This window comes from Strix uralensis, chromosome 24 (genome assembly GCF_047716275.1).
Source record: "Strix uralensis isolate ZFMK-TIS-50842 chromosome 24, bStrUra1, whole genome shotgun sequence".
Classification (NCBI taxonomy): Eukaryota; Metazoa; Chordata; class Aves; order Strigiformes; family Strigidae; genus Strix; species Strix uralensis.
Window position 1 is genome coordinate 9,102,543 of NC_133995.1, and position 23,337 is coordinate 9,125,879.

General features: G+C 62.0%; 2 protein-coding genes across 5 annotated transcripts; both read right to left on the minus strand.

Annotated features, from left to right (window-relative positions):
* Positions 1-237: 237 nt before the first annotated feature.
* Positions 238-9,361, minus strand: RHOC (ras homolog family member C). Of its 3 annotated transcripts, XM_074893379.1 has the most exons (6): positions 9,265-9,331; positions 7,938-8,010; positions 1,861-2,018; positions 1,523-1,643; positions 1,113-1,243; positions 238-988 (listed from the first exon to the last, which is right to left on the minus strand). In XM_074893379.1, the coding sequence occupies exons 2-6, from the start codon at positions 7,942-7,944 to the stop codon at positions 815-817; spliced, it is 591 nt and encodes a 196-aa protein (XP_074749480.1). In that variant the 5' UTR covers positions 7,945-8,010; positions 9,265-9,331; the 3' UTR covers positions 238-814. The 3 variants fall into 3 exon arrangements, with proteins under 3 accessions (XP_074749480.1, XP_074749481.1, XP_074749482.1); XM_074893380.1 differs by lacking the exon at positions 7,938-8,010 and having other exon boundaries at positions 9,265-9,361; XM_074893381.1 differs by lacking the exons at positions 7,938-8,010; positions 9,265-9,331 and adding an exon at positions 3,016-3,114.
* Positions 9,362-10,954: 1,593 nt separating this feature from the next.
* Positions 10,955-19,687, minus strand: PPM1J (protein phosphatase, Mg2+/Mn2+ dependent 1J). Of its 2 annotated transcripts, none has more exons than XM_074893377.1 (10): positions 19,437-19,687; positions 18,155-18,281; positions 17,347-17,670; positions 16,809-16,921; positions 15,284-15,368; positions 13,712-13,830; positions 13,468-13,531; positions 13,187-13,294; positions 12,885-13,036; positions 10,955-12,600 (listed from the first exon to the last, which is right to left on the minus strand). In XM_074893377.1, the coding sequence occupies exons 1-10, from the start codon at positions 19,685-19,687 to the stop codon at positions 12,453-12,455; spliced, it is 1,491 nt and encodes a 496-aa protein (XP_074749478.1). In that variant the 3' UTR covers positions 10,955-12,452. The 2 variants fall into 2 exon arrangements, with proteins under 2 accessions (XP_074749478.1, XP_074749479.1); XM_074893378.1 differs by having other exon boundaries at positions 17,347-17,665; positions 19,437-19,574.
* Between the last annotated feature and the right edge of the window lie 3,650 nt (positions 19,688-23,337).

Below are 23,337 nucleotides of genomic sequence, written 5' to 3' on the forward strand. Positions count from 1 at the left end.
GGACTGGGCACAACTGGGAACTCCTGCCCGGCCCTTCCCACGTGAGCTGCTCCCGGGATCTTGCCCAAGGACATGGTGACAAGCCCCGATCCTGCATCAGCGGCCGACGCAAAAGGGGCTGGGGGCCGAGCAAGCCCCCCACCCTGCAGCACAGGGATCCAGCCTGCAGGCAGCTGCCCGGACCAGCGTGGGGGCACGAGGGCCAGCTGGACGGATGCCACACAAGGGGAGTTACCATTACTAAAATACCAGTTTGCGTTTATTCTCCCGATTACACCATTCGGTTTACCGGTGCCAAGTCCGTGCCCGACGCAGACTGGAGGGCGGCGTCACCGGCAGAGCTGGGCAGAGGCGCTGGGTCCCGGGAGCAGAGCGCTGCCGGCCCTGCACGCAGATGGGGCCCAAAGCTGCCCGGGGCGAGTCTGCGTAAATCGCTGGCATGTGCTGCCCGCAGGGCCGAGGGGAGCGGGCAGATCCATCGGCCTGAGCGCCCGGCAGACCCCAGGCACGAGCTGCAGGTGGCAGCCAGCGGCACCTCCCGCAATCCCCAGGGGAGAGGCAAAACCGGGGAGATCAGTACAAAATGGGGCGACTCGGGGAGCTACACAAATGCCCGGCCCATACTGAGCAGCGGGGAGTGAAGGCACCGGCCCCTCCTGGCCTGCAGCCAGGCAGGGACGCTCGACGGGCAGCTCTCGGCTGGGGGCAAGGTCCTGGCACCACCAGGTCCCGCTTCGGGCAGCACTCCCTCCCCACACGGCGCAGGGCAGCCGGGGGCTGGTGCAGGCAGCTGCCTGCTGGCCCCCCGGGCTGCTCACAGCAGCGGGCAGCCTCTGCGCTTCTTGTTCTTCCGGACCTGCAGCCCCGCGCGCGTGGCCATCTCAAAGACCTCCCGCACGCCCTCCTTCGTCTTGGCCGAGCACTCGAGGTAGCCGAAGGCATTGATCCTGTTGGCCATGTCCCTCCCCTCCTCCGGCTTCACCGGCTCCTGGAAAATATTAAAAAGAGGGTTCGGAAACAGCGCCAGAGAACAGCAGCGAGAGCAGAGCGACAGCCCTCGAGGCACCCAGCCCTCAGCGCCGGGTCCACAGCACCCAGGGCTGCCCCCCCACCTGCTTCATCTTCGCCAGCTCCCGCCGCGTGTGCTCGTCGTTCCGCAGGTCCTTCTTGTTCCCCACCAGGATGATGGGCACGTTGGGGCAGAAGTGCTTCACCTCTGGCGTCCACTTCTCGGGGATGTTCTCTACAACGAGCACAGGTGGACCCCCCTGAGCCAAGGGGCTGCTCCCCCCTGGCCCCCTCACAGCTGTGGGAACCGGCGTTGGGCTTTTCCCGCAGGAAGGGGGGAGAGCTTGCCCTGCAGCATTCTCCTCTCCCACCACCTCCAGCAAGTTCCCAGCATTTTCCCACAGTGCCCGCAAAGCCAGGAGGTGGAGGGGAGGGACCAGCATCCTCCCAGAGGGGCAGCACCCCCAGCTCACCCAGTGCTGTGGGAGCCCCAGGTCCCCCCCTCGCTCCCTACCGAGGCTGTCCGGGCTGTCGATAGAAAAGCACATGAGGATAACGTCCGTGTCCGGGTACGAGAGGGGCCGCAGCCTGTCGTAGTCCTCCTGTCCCGCCGTGTCCCACAGGGCCAGCTCCACCTGGGAGGGGAGAGGGACATGGCTCAGCAGCTCCCGGATGGCTCGGCAGGCCAGGGGCGAGCAGGTTCTTCTTCCTCAGTTATAGCTATGGTCTTCTTCAAACCGGGGCAGGTTCAGGGTGACCCAGAAACGTGGGAGCCACGGGGCTCCCCCGAGCACACCTGAGCTGCATGGAACGACCCATGTGGCAGCTCTGGCACCGCACGACGGCCCTTACCTGCTTCCCGTCTACCTCTATGTCAGCAATGTAGTTCTCGAACACGGTGGGCACGTAGACCTCGGGGAACTGGTCCTTGCTGAAGACGATCAGCAGACACGTCTTTCCGCAGGCACCATCTCCCACGATCACCAGCTTCTTCCTGATGGCCGCCATCGCTGCGGGGACAAGGGCGGGTGAGCGGGACAGAGCAGCCGCGGGCAGCCCACGCTCCCGGCCCCGCCGGGTCCCCCCGTGCCCCGCAGCCTGCCCAGGAGGGCACCAGGCACGGGCACCCCCCAGCGCCAGCAGCCGGTGACCGGTAGGATGGAGGCACAGCTCCAGCTCCTGCACACAGCCTGCACGGGCACCGGCACTGCGAGAACCAGCCCGACCAAGCCACTCGCATCCATCGCCACGAACCACCACGCTGATGCCCCGGCCAGTGCCAGCGGCTGTGGGCAGCACCTCACACCAGGCAACAAACCGTCCTGCCCTCCCTCTGCGTCGGCAGCGAGGCTCCTGCCCCGGCCATCCAACCCCTTCACACTGGGCCACCACCCCAGGCAAGTGGCTTTTCTGACGACCTCAGAGTTGCACGCACCCGCTGGTTTTATTTCGGATTATAAATTCCTCAGGGCAGAAACTGTACTCTGGGTTTCACCCAGGCTCACTCGCCAGCTCCCAAATAATCCAATCGGCAGCAGGAATGCGCCGAGCCGAGCTCTCGGAGGTCCGGGCGAGCACAACCTGCGCACCTGGCACCCGGCAGCAGGCTGGCCCCGTCCCAGCCTGTTTGACAAAGGAGCCTTTGCCACATAACAACCGAGAGCCAGCGCTGGCACCGGCAGCGGGGGAAGCTGCCAGCCACCGCTCAGCAAACAGAGCCGAAACCCCGCAGCAAAGGAGGCTGCTTTCTGTCCCAAGGAAAAAGGATGCAGTCCTGGAAGTAAAACTATGCCTTTGCATCCCCGAGCTTCAAAAGGAGATTACAGCTGAGCCTGGGAATTGCCCAGGACGATGGCACAAAACTCCTGCCGTGGCGCCTGAACGAGGCATGTGAAAATCAGCCGAGGCGGGATCACATCCCTCCCTGACCTTGGGCCCAGAATCTCTTTCCCATCCCCAACCTCCCACACGCCTCAGTCCAAAGAGCCCGACCCAGTCCTCACGCACCTCTGGCACATCACCAGCTCTCTGTCCCCGCAGAAATCGCGGGCAGATGCTCACTGAGGGCTCAGGGTTTAATCCTGGGAAAGGTACACGCTGCTCTGTGGGCTGGGGGAAGTTATAGTTGTCCAGAGAACTGCTCAGGAAGGCAGAGACACTCCAACGTCCCCCTCCAAACCCCCCCTGGCCAGGGCGGCGGGACTGGGAGGGGCAGTTTGGGCTTGGAGCCTCGGGGAGGTTCAGGGGAAAGAACCGTGTGGGAAGGATGCGCAGAGCTATGCCAACACACCCAGCTGCAAGCGCTGGGAGCGGATTGCACTGGGATCGCACTGGGATCGCACTGGGATCGCTGGCCATCACGAGTCTGGCATTTAACCAGGGCCCTGACACTTTAACAAGGACCTGGCACCGGTCCTCTGCAGGGTGATCACACCCGCACCCTGCGCCAATGGAAAAGGGAAGAAAAGAGAAAAACCCGAGTAAGGCTGCATCATAATTAGCCGCACACGAAGGATTAAGAAATTAGGCTCAGCGGCTGACTTGCATTTCAAAAGCAGGCTGAAGAGAGCTCCCCTGATCTGCATACTCAGCAGGTCACTGCTGAGCTCCTGCCTGGCAGAGACCTGCCCAGGGCTGTCACACAAACCCCAAGGGAGTCTCGGGGACCACCCCAGCTCTCACAGATCAAACTGCCCAACCGTGTGGTTGGGGCAAAAGAGAGAAAGGTTTCACCCAGAGCCAGGCCAGACCCTGTCAGAGCCCCAAAGCTTCGCAGGTTACGAGCACGTTGGCTCAGGAGCCAAATGGTTTGTGGTGCTGAGTGCTGTGGAGCCTTTAATAAAAATAGTAAGTCAGCACTTGTAAAGTGAGAAGAGGAGGACGAAGGGCCGTGTCCAGCAGGATCCAGCACTCCTCGGTCAGGAGCCTCGGCGTTAAGCACACGTCCCAGTGAGCAGCACGTCTATAAAGAGGGTGAGCACATAGATGCAACACTAAAGTTGAAGAAAATACTTAGAGTGCCCAAAGGGTCCCACTGCCGGGGGCTGAGTGCAGAGGGGAAACCCCCCGGCACGGCTCCGGCCCCTTTCCTTGTGCCCCCTGCTCCATGGCCGACTGGGCCAGGGATGCCCGTGGCCCCACGCACGGGCAGCCGGCCAGGAGCTCATCCTGAGGAGACTTGACGTTTGTGTTAGAGGCAGATAAAAGGGCTGAAGGACTCTGCTGTCTCCTACCCACTTGAGGAGGGAAAGCCCTCAAGGACAGCGTGTCCCCGGGGTCACAAGAAACGCATCAGCCCCACTGCAAACCATCCTCATCTGACCAAAGGCTCGTCCTCTCCCCAGCCGTCATCTGCACAGCACAGAAAAAGGAGAGCTCGTGGGCAGAAAAGTCTATTTACTTAGACAGAAAGCTCCTTTGTCCACAGCAAAATGCGATTTGCTGCTTTGCGACTCCGTATCTCAAGGCCGAGGGGGGATGAAAGGCAGTGTGGGACGCGCTGCTATCTAACCCACTCAGCGCGGAGACGGCACATCTGCAGCGCGAGGAACAGCGGCTGCCTGGGGACACAAACACTCCCAGGAGACATCGAGATCTGCCCATGCTCTGTCTGCCGGACATGGGACCTAAACCAAAACCAACCGGTGTGGTTGCCAGCTCCACTCGCCGGCCTGTGCGCCTGCCCGGCCGGGGCCATGGCAGATGCCCCAAAGCGAGCAGGGTCGCCGCTCCCCGGGCTCCTTCCCACGGCCCCCGTTGTCCACCCTGACCCAGGACGGCCCCGGGCCCCGGCAGCTCCCGAGCCCAGCGTGATGCCGAGCGGTGACTCAGCAGGCAGAGGCACCATCCCCACCCAAAATCTCAGCACAACTCATTCCATTACTCATGAGAGCAATCCAGAAATAGCCCATTACTAATCCAGAGCTGTCATGCAGAGGCGAGCGGGGCAAGGGGCTGAGAGCACTACGTGCCTCAGTGGCCAGCTGGGCTGTCCCCATCCCTGCCCTTGCCGTGTGAGCCGGCCGGCACCAACGCCGGACACCGGTGGCACTCGCAGACCAGCTCCCCGGCCAGGGGATGCTCCATCCCTCAGCAGGATGAGGCCAGTCTCTGGGACAGGGGAGCCCGACGCAACGGGCTTTGCACCGTTGCCAGAGCAGAGAAAAGAGAGTGGAAAACATGAAGACAACTTGAGGAGGACAGTTTTACTACAACGGCAGGCAGGCAAAATGATTAAAAGGACGCAGTCACCCCCATCAGACATGGAAATTCAGATTTTAAACTCCGCCAAGCGTTAACCACCTCGAGTTACAGCAAAGGCTGCCCAGCCACGTCGGCCCGTACGGCAACCGCAGTTTTCGGGTGCCAGCAGCACTTGGGGTCCCTCACTGGAGACGCCTCCTGCTCGCTCACAGAGATAATGAAAGGGAGCAGCAACTTTGCACCGGCATCTCCCGCAGAGCGGCGCTGCCCAATCTGCCACCAGCAGGGCCCAATCCCGAGCAGGCAGCTCCTTCCACACGCCGAGAAATTGCAAAATGAAACCAAACTGCTCTGCTTTCCAAGCAGCTATTCTAAAGCCATCAGCATGAAACCAGCCGGGGCTCCAGGACAGCCCTGGCGTTACTGCCCGCCCCCCCCCCCCCAGCTTTGTGCCTCAAAATGTGAAGTTCCTGCTGGGCAGGAAAAGGGGAATTCCTCCAGCAGCAGGATGTGTCCGTCATCCAGTGCCTGCTATGGGATCTCAGGAAATGGTGGAGAAAGGCATTAACACTTTGAAGAAGGGCTCAAACTAGGGACAGAAATCTTTCAGCGAGCCTCCTTGGCAAGGCTCGAGCTCCCCAGGCCAACAGAGGGGTTTTGTTCTAAAGCAGAAATTCCCAAGTGCTGCCACTGACGGCTCCACCCCGGCTGGACCTGTCACACCACCCATCAGCAAAACCAGCTGAATTTCTGTTCTGGCCACAGCCCTGGCCAGAGGCACAACCCCAAAGCCTGGGTGCTCAGGGAACAGCCAGCCTGCTGCTTGCAGCCCTGGACCCTGGAGCCCAGGCACCCACCCGGATCCCCCAGAGAAGGAAAAACACCTCTTTGAACAAACCGAGATCTTCCTGGTGTTGCTGTGTCTTCAGCTCAGCTAAATATTTCAGTGGTTTAACAAACAAAAGCATCCAGAGTGCTCGGCTGGGCTGTTTTGATTTAACTCTCGTTTGGGAAGGAGCTGGGCTAGTGCAGCACAGACCAGGCTCGAGGCTAGAACAGCCACGGGGCATTTAACTGGATTTCAAAAACCCCAAAACACGCCTCGGGCTCAGGCTGTGCAACCTGTAAGGCAGACGAGGCCTGAGGCAGCTCTCACAGATCCAGCGAGCACGGAACTCCAGCAGGGAGCACAGAAAATGTTTTCTGACCAGTGCAGCCAAGTCTCCACTTCAAACGTGGCCGTGTGTGTGCACAGGGCTGCTGCCACCGCCGAGCGCGCCAGGCGAGGGCACCTGGGGACAGGGCCCTGGAGAGCCACCACTGGGCAAACAGGAGCCACTTTGGGCAGCCACAGGCCACCATGGGCACGGCTGGAGCCCCAGGGGCTGTGGGCATGGGGGTGCCTCCCTCCAGACCCCCCCAGAGCCTCTCTCCTCCCTCCCCACCAACACGGTCAGCACAAGCAGGGAACCCCCAGAGCCGGTGTCAAGGCCACAGCTGTCCCCAAGTTCAAGTAACTGGACAGGGATTGAAGGTGTTTGGGGACAGAATGACAGAGGCACACGGGTCATCGCCAGGTGTCACCAGCAGAAAGCCCTGCAGTGCTGTTCCACACCAGAAATTTAGCTGGTTTTAGCTGGTGGGACTTGCTGGGGCAATGAAAAAGGAAGTAAACTTCCAAATTAAAATCTGACAGGTTTGCCCATCGAGGGGAATTTAATTTGCTGAGACATCTGAACCATGGCCAAGGCAGCACAGGACAAGCGTCCCAGCAAAGTGCCTCAGATATCAGAGGGACCCTTATACAGAAGCAGAAGACAGTTCCAAAAGGGGCTGAAGCCAAAGGGAAACGCCACGGCCAGGCCAGAGGTGGGGCTCGAGCTCCCGGGCTGACGGCAGCTTGGAGACAATCAAAGCGGCGCTGGTTTGGCCCCACAGCATCTGCCATTTGCTGCTGGCGCAGCCCCGGGCAGTCCAAGCTCTGCGTTTCTGTGTGGCACAGACCAGCCTCCAGCCTCGCTCGCGCCAACAACCATCGCTGACACCCAGAGCACGACCCAGCCCCGATGGCAGCGCCAGCTCCGGCGGCTCAGAGGCTGCGGTCCCGCTGCCAAACCTGCACCCAGCACCCAGCACATGTCTGTACCCACCCCTGGAAAAGCTGCCTGAAATCTTCTTAACACCCAGAGCTGCCACGTCCGAATGACGAGCGATCATTCAAAAAAGGAGCTCGAACTCCGTGCTTAAAGTTTTAGATCTTAGCAGTTTTCTTCTAAACCACCGAGCTATTCTTTGGGCCAGCTCAGCCAGCCTGGCTTTGCAGCACGCTCCAGCGCAGAGCAAAGGGCAACAGCCCGGAGCCAGGCGCGGAGCAGAGCCCCGGGCTGGCTGGTTTTCACTGCGAAATCCCACAAAAACAACCACAAGCAAAACAGAGAAAGGGACTTGGAACAGAAGGACTTTAAAGCCTAAACAAAGCTTGAACCACAAGTGCCTGAGCTTTGTGGGAAACGCTGCCTGCCCTTACCTCTGTTTCCAGAGGCCATCACGCCACGTTCACACTCTACCTCCCGCGGAAGCAACAGCCTTCCCAGGCTCACGGCAGCGCAAGTGTCTCGCTGAAAGCTTCAAATAAGGTGCCACAGCCTCAGCAGACGCCTGTGCTTGTGCAATGCCTGGCTGCCCCTGCCCCAGGGCCAATCAATATTTGCTGATACATTCCTTACTTTTCATGTCAATACGCCTCTCCAGCGCAAACAGCAAGTTAGGAGGTGAGCCTGGTTAAACGCTCCCGATAACCTGTTGGAAGACAGTGACTTGGCTTATTTTCTGCTTAAAAAAACATTTCCCTGGAGAAGCTGTAGCTGTCAGGAACATGGATTCAGTTTAAAGCCCGTAAAAGCTCACACAGCCTCTACCTACACCACTTGTAGCTGGGATGGAGGAGCTGAGCAGAAATTGAAACTGTTCGGACACCAAAAGGCACTTGGCAAAATGAAAATAAAATTAAAGTGGCCTCAGTGAAACGCAGCCAGCCAAAGCCGCGACCTCCCTGTCTCCGGTTTCACGACCCAAACGCTTTGCTGGGGATCCGGCCCGGGGGCTCAGCCGGGGCCCCGTTCCCAGCCCACCCCCCCTCGCAGATGCACCCCCCGACGCAGCCCGGGGACCACGGGGGTGTCGAGAGGCTGAGGCTGGGTTTAGGGGGGCTGGCGGCCGCTGGAAGACTCTGCTGCCAGATTGTTAGTGCTGGAACGGCGGCGCAGTCATGCTTTTGGAATGCTCCCTTGCTCTTAAGACATTACACAATTATTTCTCCCCCCCTCCCAGCCCCCCCTAATATAAACGTTTAAAAATGAGCTCAGCAGTAAGCAAAGGGAACTTTTTTCCTTTTTCTGAAGAAAACACGGAGCAGCCGCCCTGCGAGCGAGGTCGCGCACGGGGATGCAGCCGGAGCGGGGGCTGTGGGGAGGGGTGGCGGGTCGCGGCAGCAGCCCCCGGGCTCTCCCCCCAGCCTGGCCCGGGTCAGGCACTGGCCGGGAGGAGCGGGGAGCCCCGGCCGGGACCCGCAGCCCTCAGCCGCCCTCGAGGAACGACCCGAACGGCCGCTGACCCATCCCTGCCCCGCGCCCAGGGACCCCCACGCCATCCCGGGCACACCCACCCCCTCCTGTCCCGCTGCGCCCCACCCAGCCCGGCCGGGGCACCCGCCCCCACACCCCACCAGTAACCCCGCACCCCAGTTCCCCCACACCCCAGCTCCAACCCCACACTTTACTAGTACCCGTAACCCCACACCCCACCAGTAACCGCAAACCCCAGTTCCCCCAAACTCCATCTCAGACCCCACACACCCCAGTTCGCCCAGACCCCACCAGTAACCGCAGACCCCAGTTCTCCCAAACCCCAGCTCTGACCGCACACCTTACTAGACCAGTAACCCCACACCCCACCAGTGACCCCAGTTGCCCAGACCCCACGGCCCCCCCACCCCCAGCAGTGCCCCCCGCCGCTCAGCTCCCCCAGGCCCCGCACCCCCGGCCCAGCCCGCACCTCTCTCCGCCGCCGTCCCGGTCCCGATCGCGATCCCGGTCCCGGTCCCAGCCCCGGCCCCGGCTCCGCGGCTCAGACGGCCCCGCCCCGTCCGGGGGCGGCCCGCGGCGGGCGGGGCGGGAGCGCTCCGAGCCGGGCTCAGCTGAGCCGAGCCTTGCTGAGCCGAGCCTTGCTGGGACTGTGCCCCTTCCCCGGCTCCGGGGACACCCGGGACCCGCCGCTGGTTCCCCCATCCCCGGGCTGGTCCGGGGCTCCCCCCGGGCCCTTTCCCGGTTCGGGTGACCGGCGCCAGGCGGCAGCGGGGCGACCCCGGCGCTGCCAGGGAGGGCAGAGCTGCTGCTCCCAAACCCCCTCCAGGCAGGAGCAGCGGCAACGCCCAGCCTGGGCCTGACCCCCTGGGCAGGAGCCCCCCGCCACGGGAGCAAATCCCCGGGAGACGCGGAGAGCTTCCCCCGGGAGGGAATCACGGCAGCGCCAAGAGGCACCGGGAGCGAGAGGCGAGATCTGCCAGGGCAGGGAGATCCCGGGGAAGGGAGATCCCAGGGAAAGGAGATTCCAGTGGAGGCAGATCCCAGCGGAGGCAGATCCCGGCAGAGGCAGCGGTGCCCAGCAGCCGAACCCCGTCGCGCCCCTCCTGCCTCCCCCACGTGCTGCCCCGCCGCCGCCGGCTCCCGGGGGAAGGTCCCGCTCCCACCGGGGTGGAGGGACGTGCCCTGGGCAGGGACCGGGCAGCAGCTCCTGCCCGCGACGGCCCAGCCGCAGGGCCCAGTCCCGGCCACTCAGCCAGGGAAAGGCGGCCCCGGGGGCCTGGCCCAGACCCAGGCTCATAAACCGCTGCTATTTTAAGGGCTCGGAGACGATTTTTCTCAATTTATCAAGCCCTAGGCCAGGAGCTGGTTCCAAAGGAAATGTTTCCTCAGTAAAAAAGGGGACCACAGAGGAAGCTTTAAATGCAGCCTCTGCCTCCTTGCCTCACCCAGCAGCTCCCAGGCTGTGACCTGGAAAAGCAGAGCCACCACCACGAGCATCGCACCAGGGGAACGAGGCTGCACAAACAACTGTGGGGGAGCTGGGGGAGTGGGGAAAACGTCTGTGAGCATCAGGAGCACCAGTCAGGGGGACGGGGGACACCCCAGAGGCAGGGGTAGCTGCTGCTGGGATGCTGGAATTCCCAGAGAGGGGTCCTGCCTCTCTGGCATGATCGTGTCCCTGGGAGTTCCCTGGGAGCCACCACCCACCCGCTCCCTGAAGGAGGGACCCTGCAGGCAGGGAAACCATCAGCCCTTCCTCCCCTCCACTGCCCGCATCCAACCAGGCGCTGCCTGCAGCAGGGAGCGGCCGGGGGGGTCCAGGCTGGGGCCCGCTGCTTTTCAATCCTCACCCAAGCCCAGTGCAGCCATCACCAACCTGGTCCTGCTCTGGGTTACAGACCCACCCTGTGACCCATCGCCGCTGCCCCCCAGCCCTAGGCAGCCCCCCCCGGGCCACATGGTCGCGGTTCCGCTCCCCAGGGCGAGGGGGAGAAACTCCACAGGGTCCGGCCAGCACCAAGGGCAGAGGGACGGCAGCAGCTCACATGGCTCTGCCTGGGCCTATTTGCTACCCTGCCTGCCTACATAAATTAATCAGAGCTAATTGGCTTTTAGGTAGGTCTTTGCAGAAGCTCTGCAAGAAAGACTTTGAAGCAGGATTGTGAGTGGCAAAACCTTTATTTACACACACAGTGCTACGCAAGGACAGGCTCCCAGCCCCAGCGCCACTCCCTGCTCTCTTTGGCACAGACACCAACAGGTTAAAATCTCGCTGGATAACTTTCACTTCCCATTAAGTGCACCCAGTTTATTTACATCCCACTGATTACAAGAGACAAACAACATTCACCAGAGGTGACACTTGACAAGAGGTGGCTCCAGCCAGTGACAGCAGGACACAGGCTACTGGTGCCACGGAGCCTTCCCACAAGGAGGGACAGGGCCCACCCCTCACATTCCGGGAGGACACGACGCTCTGCAGAGGTCCAGGGAATGCATCCTCCGGGGCAGAGGTATGTGTGGTGCAAAGTTAGACCCTGGGCAGCGATCAACTGCTGCTACAGCTCTGCTCAGCACCAGCTTCAAGATTATTACAAAAAAAGGAGGGAGTTGTCTTCCCCGCCCCCCCCCAGTCACAACCAAAGTGCTTTTATTGTGGGTTTCCAGCCCTCAGCTAAGCAGATCCACGCAGCACATTTAAGCTGTTAAGCTCGGCTGAATAGGGCTGCTCTGTGCAACCGCGGCTCAGCAGCGGCCAACTTCGAACCGCTCAGAAGTACAGACACATATTCATAGAGACTCCCCGCACCAAGAAAGGATTTAGACCTTTTCCAGCTCAGCTCTCCAGTTAATAATAAATAATTGGCTCCAGAAACACAGCAGTGATCCAAGGCATGAAGAGGGGTGAGGGCAGCACCCATGGCACAGCCCGCGCAGTGCAATAGCTCATTCCTTCCCTGGGGCTCGCGGTGCGCCGCAGCGACCGAGCGCTGCCCCCTCCTCCCACACCTGGGACTAAGACACGGTACGTGGCCGGGACGAAGGCATGAGGGGCCACAGAGGACAAGCACAAAACCAGGGCGTCGGGTGTGGGGCTCGGCCCCCGCCACACCACCCACAACTGGACTTCTGCCGGGCTGAGCACGGCCCGGCTGCCGGCTGGGCTTCACCCCAGGCCCTGGCCTGGCCCAGCCCCAACAGTGGCGTCGGTGTCACCAGTGCGAGTGTCACGGGGTGGGGGGGAGAGAAGACGATTGCAGCAGCAGCACAGGCTTCTCCAGGCGCGAGTGCCCCGACAGCCGCGGCACGTGGCGGGAACCAGCGCACCCAGCCCAGGGCAAAGGACGCACCGAGAAGCCAGGGAGCCTTGAGGCTTTTCACAGCAATCAAGAAAGTGGCAGCACAAAAAAACATCCCTTGACCCCCCATCTCCGCTCTCTGTCCGAGGCCCTTCCACCTCCACCCAGGGCTGGGGGGCATCACGTAGAAGGAGATGCTCTGGGCCAGGGCACAGACAGAGGTTCCGGGTTTCTTTCTCTTCTCGCGGTCAGCTCAGGAGACAAGTGCTCGAGGGAGAGGTGGCCCTGAGGCAGCGCCAGCGTCCGCTCAGCTCTGCCCAGGCAAAGGCGAGCCCCGCTGCCCCTGGCTCATCGGGCATCACGTGTAGTTGCCTGGGCCGCCCAGAGGGATCACGAAGACAGAGATGTCGTCGCCGGAGCCCACCTTGTCGTTGGCCAGCCGCCAGCCCCGCTCCTTCAGCACCCCCCTGGACCGCACCACCAGCTCCTGGGCCACCATGGTGTACCTGGGGGACGCAGCACCACGTGGCTCAGCAAGCCACACCAGACCCCCTGATGCAGCCTCCTGTGGTCCCTGGCAAGGACGGAGAAGCTGGAGGAGCCAGCGGTGCAGGAAAGGGTCCCTTGGAGAGGTCTGAGCTCAGACACGTGCATCCAGGGGAGCGTGGCACACTGCAGACAGCACCAGCCCCGAGGCCGGAGGGACACACGGCCACGACATGGCTCCATGGAGCAAGGGGAGGTGTCGAAGTGCAGGACACGCTCGTCCCGCTGCCCACTCGTGGCTCACCTGCACGGGTCGTTGGGCTCGTAGCTCATCAGCACCTCCATCACCACACCAGCCACCTCCTTGTCGTTGGTGACATCCCAGAGCCCATCAGTGCCCAAGACCAGAACGTCGTCAGGGCAGTGCTCATACTGCGTGAGGTCGTACACCCTGACCTGGCAAGCGATGGGGCAAGTGCAAGGGTGAGGGGCAGAGAGGCAGAGGAGGCTCCTGCTGCACTGGGCGCACCATGGGGCTGGTCACCCCGACCGGCTCCGGCCACTGCAGGAACCGCCGGGAGCGGAGCGGCCGGCAGCCAGGCTCACCTCGGGGAAGCAGGACAGGAAAGGCTTGATGTGGATGTTGGAGCTGAACACCTTGAGGTCGTGGTCTCCCAGGCCCCGCGTGACCCCGATCGTGGCCATCACCCGAGCCTGGAGAAGGGAGAAATCAAAAGGAAGCTTTAAGCTGCTTCATCCCCACCTCCATTCCCAGCTGAGAATCGGTGGCATTGGCGACAGCATTAGCAAAAACAAGCTGGAAACCCCCAATTCATCAAGGGTGGGCGGGATGTGACCCCCACACAGCTCCTGCCACAGCACTTCACCTTTTTGCCTTCCCCGTAGATAAGTGGAAACTTCAGGTCATCTTCTTCTACCTTTTTGTAAGCCCTGGTTAAAATAAACCGGAGACGACATCTCAGCAGGCGAAGGCTCCCAGCACCTCCCCTGCCCGCTCAGGACATGGCATCCCCCAGGATAAGGCCCCTCCAGACCCGGGGACGTGGCGTGGCACAGCCCCGGCCCACAGGAAGGGCTGCTGGAGCCGGGTGCAGCGGGACGGGGCGTTACCAGCCGTTCATGTTTTGGTCTCTGTACAGCATCTTCTTCCCCAGCTCCTTGGGCTGGATCCTGCGGGGGAACTCGAGGTGGGTGAACTCCTTCCCCAGCAGCTCGGGCCTCAGGAACGCCTGTGGGACAAAGCGGCGGCTCAGCCACAGGGTTGGGAGCGCGGGATCCACGCTGGAGCGCCGGCATCACCGCAGCACCTCGCCGGCCACCGCGGCACGGGGCCCGCCAGCCCCCCCGCTATGGCGATAACGTCAGCTGCTCTGGGCGGTGGTGAAGCAGCTTCAAACCACCCATCTGTGCTACGCCCAGAGGGCAGACAAGAGCTGGCGACAGCCATGCCAACACCCAGCAAGGTGAAGCTTTTCATGGAGAGTTTTGGGAAACGAGGATCTCCAAAAGGGATCAAAACCCAGCAAACTCCAGGAGAAGCTGGAATTTTCCCCAGAGGAGTCAGAGCCACAGACCTCCTGGCACCCGGGGCCCAGCACAGGGCACAGCACTCGCCCGAGGAAAAGAGCTGAAGGATCTTTTCAGGAACCGTGTCCTGGCCAAGAAGCAGCACAGAGCCCCTTCCCCGGGCAGCCCCAGGGCACAAAGCGAGGGGACTGGGAACAGGGACAGCGTTGGGAAATGCAGGTGGAGGAAGAAAGAGCTGAAAGAAAGGAGGAGAGCCCTCGGGAACACGGGAGGGCTCGGTGCAGAGGCACGGAGAGCCCCGTCCCGCGCCGGGGGGGCCCTGACCACGGCCTGGGCACCGTGCAGCAGAGCAAGCGTGTGCCTGGCCCCCTGCCTGCACCCTGCCCATCGCAGCCGGCTGGAGAGGATCCCGCTCACAGCAGTTTCCTCCTCTCGGTCATTCAAAAATAGATCCAAGAAAAAAATGCCTCAGTGTTTTTCCAAGTACGTTGCAAGCCAGGAAATCACATCCAGCAAGACCTCCTCCAGCACAAACGCCTCCTCCTCCATGCTGCCGTCAGAGAGGTCTTTATAACCTTAAAAAGGCTCCCTGTGTGGCACAGGGGGGTTTGTCCAGGCCAGGCAGGAGAGGAGCTTTTGGGAAGAGAGCTAGAAACCCGCTGGCACACGTCAGCTCCCTGCCTCCCCAGGGAGCAGCCGGGGAAGAAACCAGGACTCGGCGCAAGCGCTGTGGCTCCTTCGAGCGTGTGAGGGAGCAGGACGGGTGGAGGCAGCGGAGCCCCGCTCCTCCCGGTCACCGCCCCAGCCAGCCCGCTGCCACCCCGGGCAGGAGCAGGACCAGAGGGACCAAACCGGCCCCACTCCGAGAGCCTGGGGTCCCCAAGTCCTGGCTGGGCGCAGACCCCCACGCTGACCCCGCAGCAAACCGGGGCTCCACCGTCCAGGAGATGCCCCCCAGCAGTGGGTCAGGGCAGCTCCCCACGTCCCAGTGCCCCTCCCCAACCCAGCGAGCTGGCCAGGGCGGACAAGAGCCATCGGCAGGTCCCAGCAGGTCCCTCAGCCCCCGGGACCCCACCAAGGGGGCAGCGTGGGGGGCTGGGAAGGGGCCAGGAGGTGGTTCAACAGGAATGAGGTTAGAAGAAAGGTCTTTCTTACTAAAAACTGCAGTCTCTGCCTCTCTGTCTCTGGAGTAAACTCCCTGGACATTGGAATGATTTCCCCATTACGGATGATAATGGCCCTGCAATGAAACATGGAAGGATGAGATTAGAGAGGAGGAGAAGACGTGGCAGGGGAGCTGAGCCCGGCTCTCCGGGACCGATTCCCTGCACGGCTGCCGGGCGGTGCAACCCTTCCCCCTCGCTGCCAGCCCCCTTCCCAGCCCCGAGGCGGGGGGCTGCATGCTGGCTCCACTGCAGCTAACGCAGGGCATGTCCCCCTCCTGCGCAGGACAGGGGCAGGGAGGAAGAGAAAATGGAAGAGAAGCATGGGGCAGAGGGGAATGAAGCAGAGCAAACCAAAGGGCAGGCTATGGTTAGAAAAGGAGGAGCACAAAGGTGGGAAACCCCCCTTCAGAGGGGAGCCGCACGCCAGACAGGCAGAATTCACCAGCAGCAGGACACGGGAGCGAGCGCCTGGCCCACAGCAGCACTGCGGCTCGCTGCTGGGGCTGGTCTGACTGTTTAATGTGCTAAAAAAACTAAAAGTCTGGTTATGAGATGTTTCTGGATGGCATTGGGGGATCGAGGATCTCCAGCAGTGGTGGCCCAGCTGTCCCCCCCCACTGTACTGCCCAGGGCTGCAGCTCTGCCCCAGCAATGCCAGGCCTGGCTGAGCCCAGCTCTGAGCCCAGCTCTGGCAGCGTCCGGCACCCGAGGAGGGAACAGACCCTCACCCAGAGGCACCGTTACAGCCCCGGGGCCCTGCGCACGTCCCGCACGGCCACGGAGGGGCCCCGCACCCAAAACTGGAGGCATGAAGGTCCTCCTCCTCCTCCTCCATCCCAGAGCTGGAAGCGCGCCCTCCAGCCTCAGACAATTTACCAGAGCTTGTGTTTGCTGGCCTGACCCTGCCGAGGACAAGCGCACCCTGCAGTAAATACAGAGCTACTCAAACCAGCTTCACCCCCACCACAAGGTGGCCTTGCCTTCTGCCGTGGCTCGGGGGTATGAACACACCCGGGCGCAGTTACAGCAACGCACCCACGGAAATGCACGGATCAGCCAAAATCCCTGCGCTCCAAGCTCCCACGGGACTTGTCTGCACAGAGATTTGTGTGTCCTTCTCCTGAAGCAGTTCACCGGTACAAAGTGTGCCCTAAAATGCCTTCTTGCACATTTCCAAAAGCTTTGCTGAGGGCAATTTTCACTCCCCAACTTGCAGCCCAAGCCAGCACTGTCAGCAGGGGCTGGGGTGTGATCCAGAAGCAGACAGGAAGGAAGGGAGGAGGTCCCAGATTTCGGGAGGTGGATCTGCAGCCCGCTCTGTGTGCCCGGCAAACGCGGGGATGACGGCAGGACACGCTGTCCCCGGCGCACAGCTCTGCTCGGTCCCACTGCCTCTGCCCTCCCCAAGACAGCCCAGCTTCAGGGACGGAGCTGGCTGCTCCTCACCAGCCCCCAGCACCGGGGAGCTCCCTGATTGCGGGGGGAAAGGCGGGGGCTGCCCTGCGGGGCCGTACCTGCTGTCGCCGGCGTTGGCCACGTAGAACTTGCCCATGAGGTAGACGGCGGCCAGGGCGCAGCACCCCCCGGCCAGGCGCTGGGACGCTCGCTCTCGCTCGATCTGGTCATCCTGGGGAGACAGAGCGCGGCTCCGGGCAGGGCAAGCAGGCAAAGTTGCAAAGCAAAGCTGCAAGCAGCCCAAAATAGCACCCGGCTGCTCCGGCAGCACCTGGGCTACAAGCTGAGCCCAGAGCCTGCTCCAGGCAGGGCCAGGCACCATTCCCCACGCAGCCCAGGGACGGCTGCAGGACAAAGCACAGAGAAGCCCTCTGCACCCACACCGGAGCCCCAAGCGTCTGCGTCCTGAACCCCCAAAATACAGGAGAGCATCACAGTGCCCCCTCCGAGCCCGCCCTGCTCGGAGCCCTCACTGCAGCCCCCTCCTCACTGCAGAGCTGCCTTTCGCCGGAGGGGACACGCCGGTGCAGACAGGGACAGCAGGGAGATGCTCCCCGGGGGTGCCCCAGGCGTCCCCACAGGCGGGGGCTCGCTCACCATGTGCTTAAAGGCGTTCTCGATGGCACCGATCACCAGGCTCTCGTGGGAGACCGCTTTCTCCAGGTGAAACCGTGGCACAGCATCGTTGGGGACCTCCCCGTTGTCCTCTGCCAGGGGGACCCGGCTCGGCTCGACGGGGCCAGCCCTGGCATCGTGGGAGAGGCAGATGGGGGGCGGGGAGGGGTCCTGCAGGATGTCCACGAGGTCCCGGAGCTGCTCACAGATGTGCAGATGGAGCCTCTTGGATGCCAGGACAGCAGCGCCGCTGCCTGCATGGCCATCAAACAAGGCCCAGTAGTGGAAATAAAAACCCCTCCTGCCCTACGGGGAGAGGAAGGAAGGTTAAACGAGCCTGAGAGGAAGCAGACAGGACGGGGAATTCAGAGCAGCTGGGGTCACCAGCTGAGGACAACGACACAGGGCCTCCAGCTCACAGGTCACAGCCCAGCGCAGGCAGAGGCAACACGGGCAGCTGATCCAGGGTGTCCAGACACAGCTGGTCCCTGGCTCCAGCCCTGGTCCCTGGCTCCAGCCCATTGCTGCATCAGACACCTCGTGCTGCCAGCAGCGCGTCCCCGGCAGCCAGCTCCTCCAAACGGGAGGCACCTCCACAGCCCGCTGGGGCACATGGGCCAGTGGCCTCCCCGGGCCAGCCAGCCCTGGTTAGTCCAGTGGGGACGATGGCAGGAGCTGGCAGGAGCAGGGCAGCCAGCCCGGGGACTGAGGGAAGCCCCAGCACACAGACATCGCCATGTGCCCCATCGCGCGTCCCCCCAATCGCATCCCTGCCTGTGCAGGCCCTCACCCCGTCCAGCTCCCCGCCACCTTCCCTGGACGGCAGCCGGCCCCTGGGGCTGGGCCTCCTCCCCACAAACACCACCTCGCAGCACGCCTGGTCCTCGTTGTGCTGGCTCTTCCCCGCATTAATCACCCTGCCAGGAGGAAACAAGATGTAAAGACTCTTTCTTTCCCTCAGAAGCTAGCCCCCAGCCCCCAACGCCCGCCCATGCCCCACATCCCGGGGCTCTGTGGGTGCTCCTGCCCTGTCTGGGCAGCGGCCGGGTGAGATGTGCCCAACCAGTCTATCTGGGGCCAGCAGCAGCACTTGCCCGCACCAGCACCCAGGCACCCACTGAGGGGGGTGACCAGAAAAAGCTGGTTTTGCTGGAGGCCCCCACCACCGCCCCAAGCAGAGCAACTGCCCAAAAACCAGCCTCAATGCGCACCCCCAGCCACATCCCTGTCCTACCGCTCCCAGCACCCTCAAGGGAGCAGGTGCTGCAGAGGAGGAGGGGGACGAGGTGATGAAGATGAAACCAGCGGAACTTTTGCAGAAAGAGTCACGTTAACTTTTCACCACCTCTGCAGATTTCTAGACTGCAAAACCTGCTCACGGGAGGAAGCTGTAAACGTGCACAACAGGCTGGGCCTTTGGGCAGAGACTTTGCAAGTGGTTTGCAAAGAGAAGTCCTGGGAGATAGAAGACTCGGTGCTGAGCAGAGGGGGGGTTTTGCTCCCCAGTACCTCCTGGGGCGAATTAACACCTCGAAAAGCTCCCGAGGGTATGGGGAAGGTCAGCCTGAAAAAGGGATGCGGGAGCAGGCTGACAGTGCTGAGCAGATGCCTGACAACGCCCCCCCCCCCCCCCCCCTCCCCGGCCTGCGGTGACGGTGAAACTCGCCGCGAGGAAAAGGAGAAGAGGATCGGGCCCTCGAAGGGGAACTCCAAATCCGGCCCCGCTCCCAGGGCAGCTTCGAGTCCCTCCTCCCTCCCGGGCCCTGCGAGAGCCGCAGCAGCTCCTGCACCCCCCGGTGTCAGTTCCCCATCAGCGACACCGGCTGTTGTGCAGATCCGAGCAGAAAACAAAGGACAGAAGAGCCCGAAACCCTCGCGGGGGTGGGGGAGTGCGAGCATAAACCCCCACTGACGGTTTCCCGTGCAAGGCACAGCTCCCCCCCGCTACTCCTGGAGAAACAAACCCGGCCGGCTGCCTGCGACCCACTTCACCTCCCGAGAGCCCCGCTGCCGTGCCGGTTCCCCCCGCCCCGAGCTGCAAAGCGCCCCCCGGACCCCCCCCCCCAGCTCACTCGGCGTAGCCCGTGCTCCAGGGCAGGCGGCGGCGGCCGTCGGGGCTCTGCACCGCCCGGCCCCCGTGGTCATCGGCGCGGCGCAGCTCCTCGGCGGTCAGCTGGAGGAAGGCCGGCCGGCAGAAGCACGAGCCCCCCTCTCCACCCCCCCCACCGCCGCTGCCGCCGCCGCCCCCCCGGGGCTCCGCGGGGGGCTGCGCGCCCGCCCCCGCCACCAGCTGCGCCACGGCGGCGCGCACCCGCAGCAGCATGGGCCCAGCTCAACCCAGCCCGGCCCAGCTGAGCCCGGCCCAGCTCAACCCAGCCCGCCGCCCCGCCCCGCCCCGCCGGGGGGAGGAGGAGGAGGAGGAGGAGGAGGAGAAGGAGAAAGAGAAGGAGAAAGAGAAGGAGAAAGGCCGGGGGCCGCGTGACAGCTCAGCGCCGCAGCGCGTACGCGCATCGCCCCGCAGGGCCCCCCCCGGCCCGGGCAGAGGGGGAGCCCCTGAGGAGGGTCACCCCGGGAGCTGGGGGGGGGGCGGGCCGCCGCTGTCAGCCCCGGGGGGACGGGACGGCAGAGCCACTTCCTCGGATACAACGTCCCCTGGCAGTGGCGGGGGCTCTGTCCCCCCTCCCAGCGCTCCCCAGGGACACCCAACCCCACCACAGCCATGCCGGGCTATTAATAGTCCCCCCGGCCCGGGAGGGGCAGGGAGCCAACGCGAGGGGACCGAGCTTTGTCCGGGGGTGCGCAGCGACGGGGGGGGGGGGCTGCAGGGACCCGAGGTGGCGCTGGATGGCGCCACAGGCTGCGCTACGGCCCCGGGGCCGGCCCCGACCCCCCACCCTGGGCTGAAAAATCTGCCGGTGGGTGCCTGCACCGAAAATAAAACCCGCCGGCCCTTCCCTTGGCGGGGGGGTCGCAGGGACGGGGCGTCCAGCTGCCTCCTACAAATTATTCCTCGGCTCCTTCGGCTCGGTGCAGCTCCCTGTCAGCTGCTGCGGGGCTCGTCACGGCGGGGGGGGCCGGGGGGCCCCGCGGTTTGGCTGGGTTCGCAGCCCTGGCACACGCACAGGTTACACACTGCTCCTATTTCTGGTGCTGGGCCCATCTCTCCCCTCCTGGCTCCCCGGTGCCTTCTGGCTGTGTGTGCTCTGGCAGCCCGGGGCGGGGGCAGCGGGGGGGCCCCGGGGCTGCCCCAGTATGGCCGGGAGCTGTGGTGGGCAGCGGTGGACTGGGAGTTGCTGTGGTAGCCTGGAGGCCAGCAGCCCCCCCATCCCTTGCCAGCAGCCCTGGGTCCTCTCTCTTTGCCCCAGACACCCTCCCCCTTACAGCATCCCTGTCCTGCTGCCGCTCCCGCGGGGGGGCTCGGATATCGAGAGTGCAATATCCTTTGTGTTATTAAGGCTGAAAATCACCGGTTTCTCCAGGGAATGTTTCTCTCCTCCATCAGGCTGCCGCTCAGCCCTGTACTGCTGAGTCACAGGGATGCTTTCCTTGGAAAGAAGGAAATGGCAGTTTCCAAAATGACTTCTCTGGAGGGCTGAGCCCGTTTGGTATTTGTTGTTTCCTTTACGCCAAGCGCTGCACAGAAAGAATGGTCTGACATAAAAACACACTGCAAGAATGCTCCCTGGAACAATGCAGTGCTGCTGACGGGTTTCCAAGACAGAGGGCTACGCTTCCTCCTATTCATCCCTCCTGCCGGGACAAAGTGATGTTTCCTCCTTGTCGGGGCGGTGTTCCCCCTCCCGGGCTGCCTGGCAGGAGCCCTGTGCCCCGGGACACCGGCAGTTCCAGACTCCCGGCCTGGGGAGGCCGATGCCAGTAAACGCGGCACTGGCCATCTGCCCTCTGCCCTTCCCGCCCCTCGGGGGTTCCTGCCCCGACGTCTCTGTCCTGGGACGTGTCCCTCTGCCCGAGCACAGGGCACGGCTCCACGGGAGCCTCCAATGCCTTACGGGACAGATCTGCTGTCCCGCGTGATCCCTACCAAAGTCACCGGCCTTCTGCTTCCACACTTCACCCCCGGGCTGCTCCGAGCGACTGCAGCGGAGCAGAAACTCTCCTCGAGTGGGCACAAAGCTGGCGAGACTTTCTCCTGCAGCCTCCAGAGCTGTTGGGATTGCGCAGGCTGATCTACACCAGGTTTCTGAGTCGTTCAGCATCGTTTGAGGGTTTCTGCTGGACCTGGACACTGGTGTTTCCTTCCCCCCTTCAGCTGGAGCCTCCCTGCCCCAGGCTCCAGGGAGAGGATGAGCTCCCAGGTCCTCCCCTCCCTCCCCAATTGCCCGGGGTTTGCCCGTGCAGAATAGAGGAGATGTAAGGGTATGACATCACCTCTGTTTCTGGACAAACCTGTGTGAAAATGGTGATGAAAATTATTCCTTTTAATTTCTAGGGGAGGACCGAAGGAAAAATTTTCCAAAGCCCTTTTTAAATGAAAAGCTTATTGCAAAGGAGAGGAGGTTTTAATGCCTTTCAGAAAGCCATTTTTCTTTGAGAAGAGCAGCCCTCTTGCTGGTTCTGCCTGTCTCTGCAGGGCGGGGGGAGCTGAGCTCACCGGGGCAGCTCCCTGTGCACGGGGGGCACTGGAACCGGGACCGATAACCTCCTGCCAGCCTGCTGCCGGGATAAACACTGATTTAAAAACTACTAACACAGGAATTAGGCTTAAATTATGCTGTTTTGCTTAATTTCTCATGCAACTGTTTAGCATTAAAAAAGCCTTAAGTTTCATCATTCTTCTGTGTTGCTGAGCCCCAAAGGAGGTAGGATGAAGCCAGAGATATTTCTTTGTGAAAGAATGACATGTTGGTGGCATTTAAGCCAGAACAGAAGTAAATTAAACATCTAGATCATAAAAGTACTGGAGGATGTTTTAAAATAGGCTCTTTGCAGCAGTGCATTAGTTGACTGCACAGCTTTACTGTGTAATGAGCAATATATTAATTTATAATTAGTGTAATACAGTGAAGCTCAGCAAATAGCTCTGTGCACTCTGGATAATTCATCAACAGAAGAAGCAGCTCTTAATGGTTTCCAAGGTTTGCCTGTCCCCTGTAATTGGGAAGTTCAGAATTTATTGTTATTTCTTTCAAGGGATAATTTGATTGCAACCACACATCTTTATTCCGTGCCTGCTCCTGCTCGAGTGCCGAGGAGCCTCTGGAGCGTTGCGGCCCCGGGTCCGTGTGTGACCTCCCTGCAGGTGGGTGCAGTCGGTGTTTTGCAGAGCAGATCACCCCGAGTTGGTGCAATTCCTGCGGGCTTTTACCCTCGCCTCTCCCCTCCTTGGGTCACTTGGCTTTTCCCCCTCTGCTGCTGCCGAAACTGCCTCACCCCTTCGGCGTCACCCGCGGGGTCTTTGTGCTGAACTCTGCTCTCAGGCTTCCAGAGCCTCTCATATGACATCACCTGGCAGCAGGAGCACAGAAGGACAATAACAAATGTACGACAACAAGGCTAACTGGAATTTATGGAGCCTTTAGGGATTTTATTTTTCAGACTGGAAGCTCAGACCCATGTCCCAGAGGCTGAGGACTGGTCCCTGCCTGTGCGGTGGGTGCCCAGGCTCCTGCACTGCCGTGCTGCCAGGAATCCGCGCCGAGATGCCCTGTTGTCAGCCAAACCTCCTGAAAAGGGAACAAAACCCTCAGAGCTGGGTGCTGAGACAGCCCGGAGGCACCTGTGCTGCCTCAGAGGAAGGGGATAAGTACATTTGAATCTTAATTCAGTGACCCACTGAAAATGGGGTGTGACAAATCTTCCCCAGGAATAAAATGTCAGGAGTTCTGCCTCTTCCAGCTTTAATAAAATCATTTGTGTGTTGCTGCCTATTAGCAGCTGCAGGTAAATTGATTGCACTGAGGATTTAAAGCCTTCTGGTGAGCCCAGCTGCCTCAGCATGACCATCTGACCCAA

What these genes read in the sequence shown, in the direction of transcription:
- RHOC (XM_074893379.1), bottom strand. An exon ending in TAGAGGTAGACGGGAAGCAG is followed by an intron (nt 1,644 to 1,860) that starts GTAAGGGCCGTC and finishes CTCCCCTCCCAG; the next exon opens with GTGGAGCTGGCCCTGTGGGA. An exon ending in AGCTGGCGAAGATGAAGCAG is followed by an intron (nt 989 to 1,112) that starts GTGGGGGGGCAG and finishes AATATTTTCCAG; the next exon opens with GAGCCGGTGAAGCCGGAGGA.
- PPM1J (XM_074893377.1), bottom strand. Translation starts at nt 19,687, where the DNA reads ATGCTGCTGCGGGTGCGCGCCGCCGTGGCGCAGCTGGTGGCGGGGGCG. An exon ending in TCCTGTCCTGCTTCCCCGAG is followed by an intron (nt 13,037 to 13,186) that starts GTGAGCCTGGCT and finishes ATCGCTTGCCAG; the next exon opens with GTCAGGGTGTACGACCTCAC. An exon ending in GAGCCCAACGACCCGTGCAG is followed by an intron (nt 12,601 to 12,884) that starts GTGAGCCACGAG and finishes TGCGTCCCCCAG; the next exon opens with GTACACCATGGTGGCCCAGG.